This window comes from Dreissena polymorpha, chromosome 8, assembly GCF_020536995.1.
Source record: "Dreissena polymorpha isolate Duluth1 chromosome 8, UMN_Dpol_1.0, whole genome shotgun sequence".
In the NCBI taxonomy this organism is placed as follows: Eukaryota; Metazoa; Mollusca; class Bivalvia; order Myida; family Dreissenidae; genus Dreissena; species Dreissena polymorpha.
Window position 1 is genome coordinate 2110106 of NC_068362.1, and position 13818 is coordinate 2123923.

The 13818-nt window shown below is 37.7% G+C and overlaps 1 protein-coding gene across 1 annotated transcript in view; it reads left to right on the top strand.

Annotated features, from left to right (window-relative positions):
* The window catches only part of LOC127842891 (ciliogenesis and planar polarity effector 1-like), an 84196-nt gene that overhangs the window by 12591 nt on the left and 57787 nt on the right, over positions 1-13818 (top strand). Inside the window, exons 9-16 of the mRNA XM_052372669.1 lie at positions 1257-1439; positions 2248-2507; positions 4043-4877; positions 6178-6362; positions 10827-10901; positions 11723-11931; positions 12414-12585; positions 12724-12949. Coding sequence (XP_052228629.1) covers positions 1257-1439; positions 2248-2507; positions 4043-4877; positions 6178-6362; positions 10827-10901; positions 11723-11931; positions 12414-12585; positions 12724-12949 — 2145 coding nt within the window. The remainder of the gene's footprint in view (positions 1-1256; positions 1440-2247; positions 2508-4042; positions 4878-6177; positions 6363-10826; positions 10902-11722; positions 11932-12413; positions 12586-12723; positions 12950-13818) is intronic.

Sequence of the window (13818 nt, forward strand, 5' to 3'; positions counted from 1 at the left end):
TTTGTACTATTGATTGTTTAAGGAAAATATATTCAATCTTTATTGTAAAATAAGTAGGCTTAAACCAAAATGAATACAAAGAAAAACAAATGTTCTTTTTAAAAATCCGATGCAAGAAAATTTGTCTTTTTGCCAAAATATATATGTATTTATAAATTGAAGGTTCTGCAACTCTTAGGAACATCTGTTTCCTTACATTTTTCATGCTTTACTTCATTATATTATCTGCTTTGCATCATTTTGCTGCGCATGCTTCCTACAAGCTTACTTCAAACTGTATTACATGTATATATCATACAGATGGATTTTTTTAATAGTATTAGTAATAGTATTAAAACTTTTATTTAAAAGCAACATGTACAGAGCATGTGACAAATATGCAGAAATTGAATGACTCTGGATTCCTTTTTTATTTGCACCTTGAAAATTCAAAGAGTCATTTTTTGTAACCAATATACCTGTAAATTCTTGATGCATTCTACAGCTTCTCTCCATTTAAAGAGCATGATGTGGGGTTTTAAAGGGAATAGGAGGCTGTTATGTTCAGCTTTTAAATTGTGTGTGTGTGTGTGTGTAGATAAAGAAAATCTAATAAAAAGTTTGACACTGCAATTTGTTGCTTATTGGGGAGCATCCTATAAATTGACTTTTAATTGTGTTTTGTGCTAAACATGTAATATGTAATGCAAGGAACTACACTTAATAGCCCAGCCTATTTCATTTTCACGTTTACAATCATGGTTCAGTTTGGCCCATTGAAATGGTTAGTGATGGTAATTGTCAAATCAATATGCTTAGCACATGTCAAGATTTGAATGATCTTATTTTGAGTTTTTAGTTTTTTAGTTTTGTTAATTATTTTCCATATTGTTACTGATAGGTTTATCTTCTTTTCGTCTATGGGAAAAAAGGTAGTAGGTATTTGTTATTTAGTAATTTGCCAGTGTTGTAATGTATTGCTCTGGAAAAATGGGGTTGAATGCATGCGTGAAAAGTACTATCCCAGATTAGCTTGTGCAGTCTATACAGGCTAATCAGGAACAACACTTTGACCTAAAATGGATTTTGGTTAAGAAGAGAGTTCATTTAAACAAAAAATACAGTGAAGCAGAAAGTGTCTTTCCAGATTAGCCTCTGCACAGACTGCAAAAGCTAATTTGGGACAATGCTTTACACACATGCATTTAGCCCCATTTTCACAGACTGATGCTCATTTTAAATATTTGTCACATATATTTCTTCTTCATCTTCCCCAGACAATACTGGGTGAGTGATCTAGCCTGGACCTCAGACAATCTCTTCCTGGCGGGCATTCTCAAGAACGGCAGCGTGTGTCTGATACCAAGGCTGGGTGACCCAGTCGCCATAGCAACCGATGGATGCTCCGTAACCATGGGACCCAGCCTGTTTTTGCCACTTCACCCGGCAATATTTGTCAGGTATGGGAAATTATTATACTGGTAAGCGGTGAATGTGTTTGGGGTGATATTTATCTTGGGGTTTATCACCTGCTCTGTGCATATACAACTAGATTTTGTGATATAACTGATATTATTGGAAAATATGTTTGTTTGTTTTAAACCTGATGATAGTGTATGTGACTAAAACTTACTAGGTGTATGGATATCAATGAAGAGAAGTGTCATGCACATGAACCATAACCCAAAACTTTCTTAAATGAGAGTTATTGCCCTTCGTTTGTTTCTGAATTCTATTATGCACCTTTTCAGGGCCGTATCTCAGATACCATACAAGATTTCAACATGAAACTTCATGGGTGTATTTTTATCATTGAGGAGAAGTACCATTCTGAGGAACCATAGCCCTTCACTTTCTTAAATAAGAGTAATTGCCCTTTGTTGTTTTGGTATGATGTAATTTTTCAGGGCTGTATCTCAGATATGATACAAGATTTCAACATGATACTTCATGGGTTTATAGATATCTTTTAGGAGAACTTTCTTGCACAAGAATCACAACCCTACACTTTCTTAAATAAGAGTTATTGCCCTTTTTGTTTTGATATGATGTAACTATTTAGGGTTATATCTCAGATACGCTACAAGATTTGAACATGAAACTTCATGGGTATATAGATATCAATGAGAAGAATTGCAATGCATAAACAAATACCCTACACTTAATTATTTTGTAATAAAAGGATTTTCATCCATCCATAAACAAACTTTATTGGCAGGGGATATCAATTCAATGAATTTGCTTGTATTATTATGTTACACATTTCAGTGGCAATGATGGCAACCTCGAACCATCAGCTGAAGAATGCGACCCCATGAGGCAGCAGTTCTCCGTGGCGACACATCCATCTCTTCCAATAGTGCTCTTCTCGGATGGTTTCCTGGTTACTGTGGCGCAGTTGCCAGTGGAGGTGACCTCAGTGACCCTAATGAGAGGCCTGGTTCTCGAGTCAGCCAAGTATTTGAAGAAACTCGCTGCACAGGAGAACCTGGATATGACAGTGGCTGATGCCTACAGACTGTCAAGAGGTTGGATATTTCATAACATGTTATAGAAATGAGCCTTGCTCTGGGGAAAATGAGACTTAATGCATGAGCTTTAAGTGTTGTCCCATTGAAAATGGTTTAAAAATTGAAAAATTGGAAAACTAAGCTTATTTCATTTTTTGAGGAGTGCCATTCTACATTCTTATTAAGATAGACACTTTTTGCTTGTATGGTATTTTAATGCCCCCGAAGGTGGGCATATAGTGATCACACTGTCCGACCGTCTGTCACACTTTTGTGTTTAGGTTTTGAAAATGATCATAACTTCTATGTCGCTTCTGATGTAACCTTCATATTTGGTATGCATGTGTATATGGACACGGCCTTTCCATCTGCACACAAATTTTGACCCCTTTAACCTTGACCTTGAACTAAGGGTCCGCATTTAGGTTTCGAAATCTGCGTTTAGGTTTCGAGTTTTTAGCGTTTTTTGGGGGCATATGTCTTCCAATGGAGTCAGCTCTTGTTTGTTCAAGTAAATTTATTCATCAGGAAAATCCATTTTAGGCGAAAAGTGTTGTCCTTGATTAGCCTGTGCAGACTGAACATGAAAGTCTGGGATATAAGCACATGCATTTAGCCCTCTTTTCCCAGACAGCATTCTAATTAACTTAGAAATCAGAAAACTGTATTACAACACTTAGAACAAATCTTGACAATTCAACTGAAAGTCATACAAATAACGGCCTCTTTTAAGGGTTAAAATTTAAACCAGCTTTTCTTGTTTTGTTATTTCGTTTAATAGTTTGTTAGAAGATACGCTTGTCTTTTTGCTGCATGTTGTATGTTGTGAATGTTATATTATGTTTGAAATATAACAACAGCTAACGTTTAATTGTCATGCATGTTTCTTACATTTGTAGGACAATTTACCTGGTACTTTCTTTTAACTTCTAAATTTAAGATTCGTTAAATTGTGAAAATAGTTTACACATCTTACTAGTCTTGTTGCCAGTCATAACCTTGAAATATATCTTATATATTATTTTGAGTTTTAATTTAATGTTTTTGTTCATTAAATATTTAATTATTCAAATTATGATGAATATATTTTTAGCTCGGCTGTTTTCGGAGAAAACCCGAGGTATTGTCATAGCCAGCTCGTCGTCAGCTGTCCGCTGGTGTCGTGCTAAAACCTTTACATTGGCTCTAAAATCAGAGTGCTTCCACCTACGTTTTTGAAACTTCATATGTGGATGCACCTTGATGATTTGTACACGCCACACCCATTTTGGGGTCACTAGGTCAAAGGTCAAGGTCACTGTGACCTCTAAAAAAAATAAAAATTCTGACAACCTTTCATTTATTAAAAAATGCACCCGCCGAGCATTGGCACCTGTTATGCGGTGCTCTTGTTGATATTTTCTTTCTATATCTGGAGCAGAGTTTTTTTCCATTGGGAAAAAGACGTAATAATTTGAGAATTGGTAACTGGAATATGAGGTTTTATAGACAAAGACCACATTGTGTTTACCTTTATAAACTCATTCTTTATATAAATATAACACAAATTTCAGGTCAAAAAGGTTCGAAGCAGAATCTTTCTGAAGTTGCAAACAGAGAGAAGAGCGGCAAGAAACGTTATGAATTTGAAATGGCAGAAGTGTCTTTGAACGCTACCAATGAAAGTGAAGTAAGCATTATAGAGACCACAAACAGGTTCGGCTTTGACCAGTTTGGGGCCATTGGTAACATGGAGGCTGGAAAGATTGTTTTCGGTGAGCCAGAAATGATTTCCATAGATCCAAATGCAACATTCAGTGGTCTAGAAGCGTCAACGTCTTTGCTTAAGTATTTAGAAGGAGCAATGTCTTCCTTGACCCTGGTGTGGAAACTAGGAGCCTCGTATTCCGAGGTTTGGTCAGCAGAAGTGGACAATGTGGTAAAGCAGGCGGTCCACAACCTCTCCAAGATTTTCAACGTGGTTCTAGACTGCCCAGCCGTCGATGCAATAATGCCGATCCTCACACCCCGACAGAGCTCCGCCATTCAGAATCCTCGAGTGTACAACATCATAGTAGCATACCGCAACATTCTGCAGCTGCTACGGTTCGACACATACAACCAACACCTGATCCCAGCGGCCCTTAGACTGGTCCACAAGACAATCACGCTGATGCTGACCAGTAAAGAGTTGGAAAACACTGATCCCAGGCTGAAAACACTCTTTGGATGTTTCAGTCTTCTGAAGCATGCTGAAACCAGTCTGAACCGGATCTACGTCTGGGTGCCGTCTGAAAATGGCGCGTCACCTTCGAGCAGTTCGCCTAGGACTTTTGAGCCCGGTGTCCTTGTAAAGAAAGATGCAGGAAGTGGGGGCTCTGGTAATAGGGGGCAGCTACCTGGGAAAAGGTAATACACTCTAGCACTGTTGATCCTCTTTGTGGGAAAATTGGGCTTAATTAATTTCCTTAACCCTTTCGCCAATAAGAAGCAAAGTGAAAATGGCTTTTGAAACCAGCATGAAACCAAAACAGCCTGCGAGTAACTTGCAGTCTGTGCAGGTTTTATGCTGTTTGCTGCTCATCAGTAACTAAGTGTTGGAAATGAAGCCTTTAAAATTTGAATTTAGTAAGGAAGGTTATTTATTAAAGTTAACTTTCTAAGTACCTATAAATGTGTCTAAATATGTATCTTAGTGGTAAATTGTTAAAGTGTCATCTCAGATTAGACTGTGCAGACAGGGAGAACCCTTTCCTCCTACACTGGATTTTTGTTTAAAACAGATCTTCTTTTAAAAAAATCCATGAAAGCGGAAAGTGCAGACTGCTCAGGCCCATCTGAGACAACACTTAACCCTTTCAGTGCGGGAACCAAATTTTAAAGGCCTTTGCAAACAGTTTGGATCCAGATGAGAAGCCACAGAACACTGGCGTCTCATCAGGATCCAAACTGTTTGATATTCTGATAGTATTCTTTGAAAAAAATCGTAGAAAATGCTAATTTTAGAAATTCAGCAGACAAGATTTTAGCAGACGAAAAATTTCCCAGCATGCAAAGGGTTAATGCACATGCATTAAGCCCAGTTGTCTTAGAATAAGGATCTATTAGTCTTCAATACTATGATGACTTTTGTATTCGTTGCATGTACACATTACGTACTTACAAAACCTCTAACAGTATATGTTTGGGCAAAAGCTGTTATTCTTTGTTATGAACCTTGTTGTAAAATTGAGACAAAGCACATTTTAATTTTCCTTCTTATATTTTAACAAGTGTGTCGATGGCAGAATTGGGTCAAACAAGTCATGATGTAAACATTTCACATAAAACGTCATAAACGAGCCTCTTTATGGGAGAAATGGGCTTAATGCATGTGCAGAAAGTGTCATTCCAGATAAGCCTGTTCAGTCTGCACAGGCTAATCAGGTATGACACTGTCCAAATTAATGGAATTTTTTGTTTAAAGGAGATCTCTTCTAATTCAAAATTCTGTCCATGCAGGAAGTATTGTCCCTGATAAGCCAGTGTGGACTGCACAGGTTTATCTGGGATAACACTTTACACACATGCATTAAGCCCCATTTATCCAGAACGCAGCTCTTTTTTAATCATCAGGCTTGTCCAGCTTTGGCTACTTTCTGATTTTGGTTACTACCCATCCAATGGTGTGGTAATAATATCTGGAAAACTTCTCATATTTGTTTCATAGACTGGCTGCCACATGGAAGTGTCTGTACCGGCATGTGCTGGAGTACCAGTCTAAGATTGCGACAGACAGTGATACCAGCGGGGATATCCCCCACACGGAGAAGCTTCTAGACTCCATACAGCGCATCTTGCATGATGGGGATGAACAGATCACTCCACGATCTGCAGCGGCAAAACTGTCCCCAGGTAGAATTTATTTAAATGTTTAAGAGGTAGAATTTATATGTTTTTAAACTTGAAACAAGTAGAATTGATATGATTGTACATTTGTTTCTAGGTAGAATTAATATGACTTTTCCCAGATAGAATTGATTTGACTTTAAACATTCTCCAGGTAGAATTGATATGACTTAAACTTACCCCAGGTAGAATTTATATGACTTAAAACTTTTCTCTCAGACTAATTAGATTTGATATGGCTTTAAACTTTTCCATGGTAGAATTGATATGACTTTAAACTTTCCCAATGTAAAATTGATATGCCTTTAAACTTTCCCAAGGTAGAATTGATATGACTTTAAACTTTTCTCTCAGACTAGTTAGATTTGATATGGCTTTAAACTTTTCCATGGTAGAATTGATATGACTTTAAACTTTCCCAATGTAAAATTGATATGCCTTTAAACTTTCCCAAGGTAGAATTGATATGACTTTAAACTTTTCTCTGGTTAGAAGTGATATGGCTTTAAACTTTCCCAATATAGAATAGGTATGTCTTTAAACTTTAAACAGGTAGAATTGATATGTCTTGAAACTTTTCTCTAGGTAGAAATGGTTTAAATTCTTTAACTCTAAAATGAGGTACTGACAGTGTTTTCTTTTATAAAAATGTTCAACATTGCAGTTTTGGAAACTTAAGGACATTAAAACTTTATATTTTTAAAAATGTTTTTTTAGTCTTTGTCAATTGAAGTGTACTTGAATAAGTGTGCACTGGTAGTTCAAATATCCACATATTCATCAAATATTGCTAGCTTATATTTATTTGCATATGCTACTGTTGGTCATAATGATGAAACCAGTTGGTATGACATTTTCCAGTTTGGCTTCGACACGTCTTTCCGTTTGATCTTCTCTCAAATTCTGACAGTTTCATGTACACTGATGATGATCAAAACACCACAAATGAGCCCAAATCATCCACCCCAAGCCCAAATAATTCCACACCCAAAAGTGATGATCAAAATGTATCCCAGTTAAGAACTACTGACATGGATCTTTCATTTGGAACTGCAACAATTAAAAATAATAATTGTTCCACATTTGAAAGAGACCCTTCACTTACATCAACATTAAGAAGTGAGCAGAAGTCTATTTTAAAGAGTGGTCAGAGGTCAAATGATTCTAACATAAATGTTCAGTCCCTTTCAACCTCCAGTCCTACAGTCGATGAGAACACAAGTTCTAATGGTGCTGTAACACCAAAGGGAACTTCACTGAAAGTTGCCGGTCTCTCGACTATTTTTAGATATGACTCCTCCCCCTCATCGGGTCAAAGTTCAGCACGATCTCCAAAAGGAGTTGGAGCCAAGTTCAAACTCTTTAACAAAATCAAGTCTGCTGTTTCAAAGCCGAAATCTGAAAAGTCAACTTTAAGAGTTGGAAGTGTTTCTTCCTCATCAAAAGAAAATAGTTCCTCCAGTTCATTTATGAGTGCTATAAGGTCTCAGCTTAAGATCAGGTCGTATTCCTCCTCACCTAAAGAAAGTAGTTCCCAGAATACGTCATCAACAATGCCAATTATTATGCTTGATATCACTGAAAATGGCTCTCTGAAAAATGAGCAGCCTGCTACTGCTGAAATTGAAACCAATAATTTCCTTGAAAAGGGTCAGATAACAGTGAAATCTGAAGATATAATTGATCCAAAATCAGAAGGTTTTGAAGTGCATGCAATAGATGAACTTGAGAGAACAATAAGTATGGAAAGTAAATTGTTTGGGATGAAAAAGAAGAAACACAATCTTCTGAAGAGTGAGTAACTGCACTTGTGTGTGAACAAGTTGGATTGGTGCACAGAAAATCTAGACATATCTGATAAATCTTTAACCCTTTCCCACTCAGAGGCAAAGTGAAAATGGCTATGTGCAAACAGCATAAAACCAGAACAGCCTTGGAGTAACTCACAGTCTGTTCAGGTTTTATGCTGTTTCCTGCTCATCACTATCTTAGGGTTGGAAATGAAGCCTGTAAAACTTAAATTTAGTAGAAAGGTCTCTGATTAAATGTATCTTTCTAAGGGACTTTAAATGCCTGAAAATACGTATCTAAGTGGTAAAGGGTTAAATAAGTAATATGTGTATGAGCTGTATTCTAGGAATATAGGGCTTGATGCAAGTCCTTGAATTGTCGTCCCATATAAGCCTTATAGTCAGCACAGGCATATATAGGACTACACTTTCCACTTTTATGGAATTTTTATGCCCCCGGTAGGAGGGCATATAGTGATCGGACTGTCCGTCCGTCTGTCCGTCTTTCCGTCACACTTTGCGTTTAGGTTTCGAAAAATGTTCATAACTTCTATGTCCCTTGAGATGTAACCTTCATATTTGGTATGCATGTGCATATGGACAAGGCCTTTCCATACGCACACACATTTTGACCCCTGTGACCTTGACGTTGAACTTAGTGTCCGCGTTTAGGTTTCGAAATCTGTGTTTAGTTTTGAAAAATGCTCATTACTTCTATGTCCCTTGACATATAACCTTCATATTTGGTATGCATGTGTATATGGACAAGGCCTTTCTATACGCACAAAAATTTTGACCCCTGTGACCTTGACGTTGAACTTAGGGTCCGCGTTTAGGTTTCAAAATCTGCGTTTAGGTTTCGAAAAATGCTCATTACTTCTATGTCCCTTGAGATATAACCTTCATATTTGGAATGCATGTGTATATGGACAAGGCCTTTCCATGCCCACAAAAATGTTGATCCCTGTGACCTTGAACTTAGGGTCCGTGTTTAGGTTTCGAAATCTGCGTTTAGGTTTCGAAAAATGCTCATTACTTCTATGTCCCTTGAGATATAACCTTCATATTTGGTATGCATGTGTATATGGACAAGGCCTTTCCATACGCACAAAAATGTTGACCCCTGTGACCTTGAACTTAGGGTCCGTGTTTAGGTTTCGAAATCTGCGTTTAGGTTTCGAAAAATTCTCATTACTTCTATGTCCCTTGAGATATAACCTTCATATTTGGTATGCATGTGTATATGGACAAGGCCTTTCCATACGCACAAAAATGTTGACCCCTGTGACCTTGAACTTAGGGTCCATGTTTAGGTTTCTAAATCCGCGTTTAAGGTTTTGAAAAGAGCTCATAACTTCTATCAAGGGTTTATAGGGGGCATAAGTCATCCTATGGTGACAGCTCTTGTTTTGTTTATAGAAAGTCCCTTCTAAACAAAAATTCAGTCTAAGCAGATGTCTGCCCTGATTACAGGATGACACTTAGTGCACAGATGTCTGTCCTGATTACAGGATGACACTTAGTGCACATAAAATTAACCCCATTTTCCAAGAGCCAGCTCATTTCTTTTAATAGCTACAGATGTCAGACCCGTTGTAATAAGAAAACATTCCAGAATTCCAATCATTGTTGGTGACTGTTTTTGTGTGCGCAATGCTGGTGATGGTCATAAAGTTAGCAATTTCTTCTTTTCAGAGTTTGGTATGTGTGTGGAATTAGCATTAGATTGATTTTTTTCTGTTCACAGATTGACAAATGACGACATGTACAAGTATTTTCATAATATGAATCTCATTCTAGTCTTGATGCAGTGTATTAGGCTAATCAGGGACGACACTTTTCGCCTAAACTTTATTTTTGTTAGAAGAAACTTCCTTTAAACCAAAAGTACGATAAAAGAAGAAAGTGTCGTCCCTGATAAGCCTGTGCAGACTGGAAAAGCTAATACGAAATGACACTGTGTGCAAATGCATTTAGCCCAGTACCGAATTTTGAAAATAAGAGAAACATGCATCCATCATTTTCTGATTGTTTGTGTTCTGCAATTCCTGGATTGGTTTAGCCATGAAATCAACAGAAATTAATGTCCCACAAATAATAAAGATTGTATAGTATCTCATTCATAGCCTTTATAAAATACATAATAATTATTTATAATATCAAATTTTAACTCCACAACATAAGAACTTCAAACTGTTGGTAATTATTGCAATAAACAACACTTACCCATCAATATTTCTTAAATAATGCATCCAGCTGGTTGTGGGTTTGATGGACATCATACACAGACCCTGTACAACCTTGTGTTAATCTGAGCTCTCAACCATTGATTATTACCTCAATAAACAATGCTTTTCTGTCAAATATTTAAGTCTCATTTTGGAAAAATGGGACTTATGCATAAAGAATTGTCTAAACACATATGCATACAGTATTGTCCCAAATTAGCCTATGCATTCCACACAAGCTAATCAGGGGCAACAATTTCCTACTACTAGTACTTGACTAAATTTTCATTTAGGGGAGACATCCTTTAAGAGAAAAACTCCATTACTGCCGAAAGTGTTGTCCCCGTTTAGCCTGTATGGACTGCACAAGCTAATCTGGAATGACACTTAAAGCACAAGTATAAAGCCTGGTTTGCCAATAACGCTGCTCATTTCTCTCCTACCGCGTACAGGTGAGAAGCTGAGTGTGGATGGTCAGCATACACAGGCCCTGGAGGCGTGGAAGGACCAGCTGAGGCAGCTGAAAGGTATGAGTGTACACAGAAAAAAAATATTAATAATTACATTCACCGCTGTTATACAACAAATAAGCTTCACTTTGGGGAAAAGCAGACTTCATGCATGTGTGTAAAGTGATGTCTTAGATTAGCCTGTGCAGTTTGGAATATTTGTTTCAAGGGATCCATAAATCAAGTCAAGTTGGAAATTGGGAAGACACTTTACACATATGCATTAAACCCTGTTTCCCCAGAGCATGGCATAAGTGCTTTAATGTATGCTTAAGACATCATTGCTAGTTCAGTGGTTTGACTTTAAATTTAAGACAATTGATATTTTCAACGGTTCTAATTCTTAATAAAAAAGTCACCATATAGGTAATGGGGACCCGATCCTCGTTATTGAAAACTTTTTCTTGTTTTGAACAAAATTGGCAGTTTGTTGATTTTTTGTAACAAATACTTTAATTCATAAATTAAGAAAAGAATACAATAAAATTGGTTTTAATATTCTATTAACTAAGGTTCAACTTTAACAGTGTTCTTTTTTTTGAAACCTTAAATGGGAAATTTAAGGCAGTCATTTGGGAAAAATATATTCTTTTTGAGATTGGGAATGGGGGAAAATACTGGGAATGGGGGAAAATACTGGGAATGGGGGAAAATACTGGGAATGGGGGAAAATACTGGGAATGGGGGAAAATACTGGGAATGGGGGAAAATACTGGGAATGGGGGAAAATACTGGCCCCAAATTGGGAATGGGGGAAAATACTGGCCCCAAATTTGGCCCCCAAAAATTTGTTACTGAAACTTAAGATTTTGAAAATCTTTTGGAAATTCTGTTCACAGGCAGAAAGGACAGTCCTAAGACCTCTAAGATGCTCCACGCAGTTCTGTACACGTACCTCCTCAAGGACGACCTCCGGGCGGCGGTGGACTTCATAGATAGCATCATCCTCCAGGCTAGCGTAGACATTGCTATGAGCTCCCAGGAGCTGCCTGCGTATGAGGACGGCACACGACCTCCACTCATGACTCTTGTCACCCATCGCTCACAGGTGGGTTTTGGTTTTGTCTCCCAATTCTTTTAACACATCCACGTCACCTGACCTGATTTTAACCTTGACATTGACCTACTGTTTGCCGGTCAGGGATTACAATTTCCGCCTACACTAGATTTTGGTAAAGAAAAGACTTCCTATTAACACAAAATTACGTCAAGCGTTATGGGTCTCCCTGATTAGCCTGTGCAGTCTGCACAGGCTGATATGGGATGACACTTCAGGCTCTTCACTCACATGCATACGCTCAATTTTCAACTGCATAGTTTGTTCCCTGCAAAAAGAACTGAGCAATCTGTCAGACCCTGCAGTTGATCGCTTAATGCCTACACAGGATTTTGGCCCAAAAGAGAATATCTTTGAAGGAAAAACACCATTAAAGCAAAAAGTGATTAGCCTGTGTGGACTGCGCAGGCGTATCTGGAACGACACTTTACGCACATGTATTAAACCCCGTTTTCACAAAATGTCCTCTGCAGGACTCTGAGGAAGAGGAGCTGGTTCCCTGCATAAAGAACCGAGCAATCCGTCAGACCGTGCAGTCAATGGCCCGCTTTATGGCAGCCTACTTCAGCAACCAGACCATGTTCATCTACCCACCGCACAGCGCCCAGCCTCTACCCACAGTGCACCTCAGTCAGGTCCCTACCAGTAAGTTTAAGTTTAAATATGTGATAATGTTTACTTGTGTCTATTAAATGTATTATATTCAGTAGAGATTGACATGTTCATAATGGTCTGTTTTCTAAGAAAACTCTTACTGATATTACATGTGATTGTATTCAACAGAGAGTCGAATCATCCCCAAATATCACGAGGAGGTCACAAACGTAATCACACAAGATAATCTCAGCAGCGTGTGGACTACGGAGCGCACAGTCGAGTACCTGCTACTTAGTGGACTGGTTTGTGAGACGGCCTGGTTTGCACACAAGATGGGAGACTGGAAGACTGGTTACCTTCTGTCTGTGGCACATACCAGTCACAGAGAGATAGCACCGCAGTTGTATAGGAAGTATGCACTGTGCTAAGAATGTGTTCATGTAATAGATGTTTTTTTGCTAACCTGAGCTCAGCTGAGCACATATTGATCACCGGCACCGTAAGGATACCGTTTTGTCCTTGAGTGTGTGCATCCTTCTGTCTGTCCGTTTACTTTTTTCTCCTAATTACTGTTTTCCTGAATGATGGGGCAGATTTTAATGCATATGTAGGTCAATGGAGGTAAAAAAAAATATGAAAACTTATCAAATCTTCTCCTCTGAAACCTCAAAGGTCAGGACTTAAATATTTGGTGTATAATATCATCTTGTTGTCTTCTACTGTGGTAATCATGTCCTTAAGGTAAAAACTGGTAATTCCCTAGCGTTCACAAAATTTGTGTAGACTTATACAGTTACTCACTTTAAAACGGTGTTTCTATAAAACTGCAAAGGTCAGGCGGTTCAATATTGTGTGTGTAAGATTGTATGGCGGTCCTCTACCAAGTTTGTTCAAATCATGCCTCTGGAATGAAATTTGGCCCCCCCTTGGGGGTTACTTTTCTATTTTAATTGCCTCAGACATATAACTTTTGTTTCAATTAAATGTAAACAAATGACAACAATGAATGCAGATCCACTTTCCTCCCTTTGATGACAGTATTGTTACAAAAATGTGTTATTCGTTCTGTTTTGAATATCATTTGGTGGATATGTACCCAAATAATTTTTATTATGCTTACTAACATTTTCTGTGGTTCTCTTCTACTATTTGTGAAACGGGATGGGAAGAATTTTTCCAACAAAAAGCGAAACATCACTTTTTATGTTTGTAATAACATATATTTATACTTCTGATTGAGGCATTAGCAAAATCATGTAAAGCATTTATGTAATTCAAATA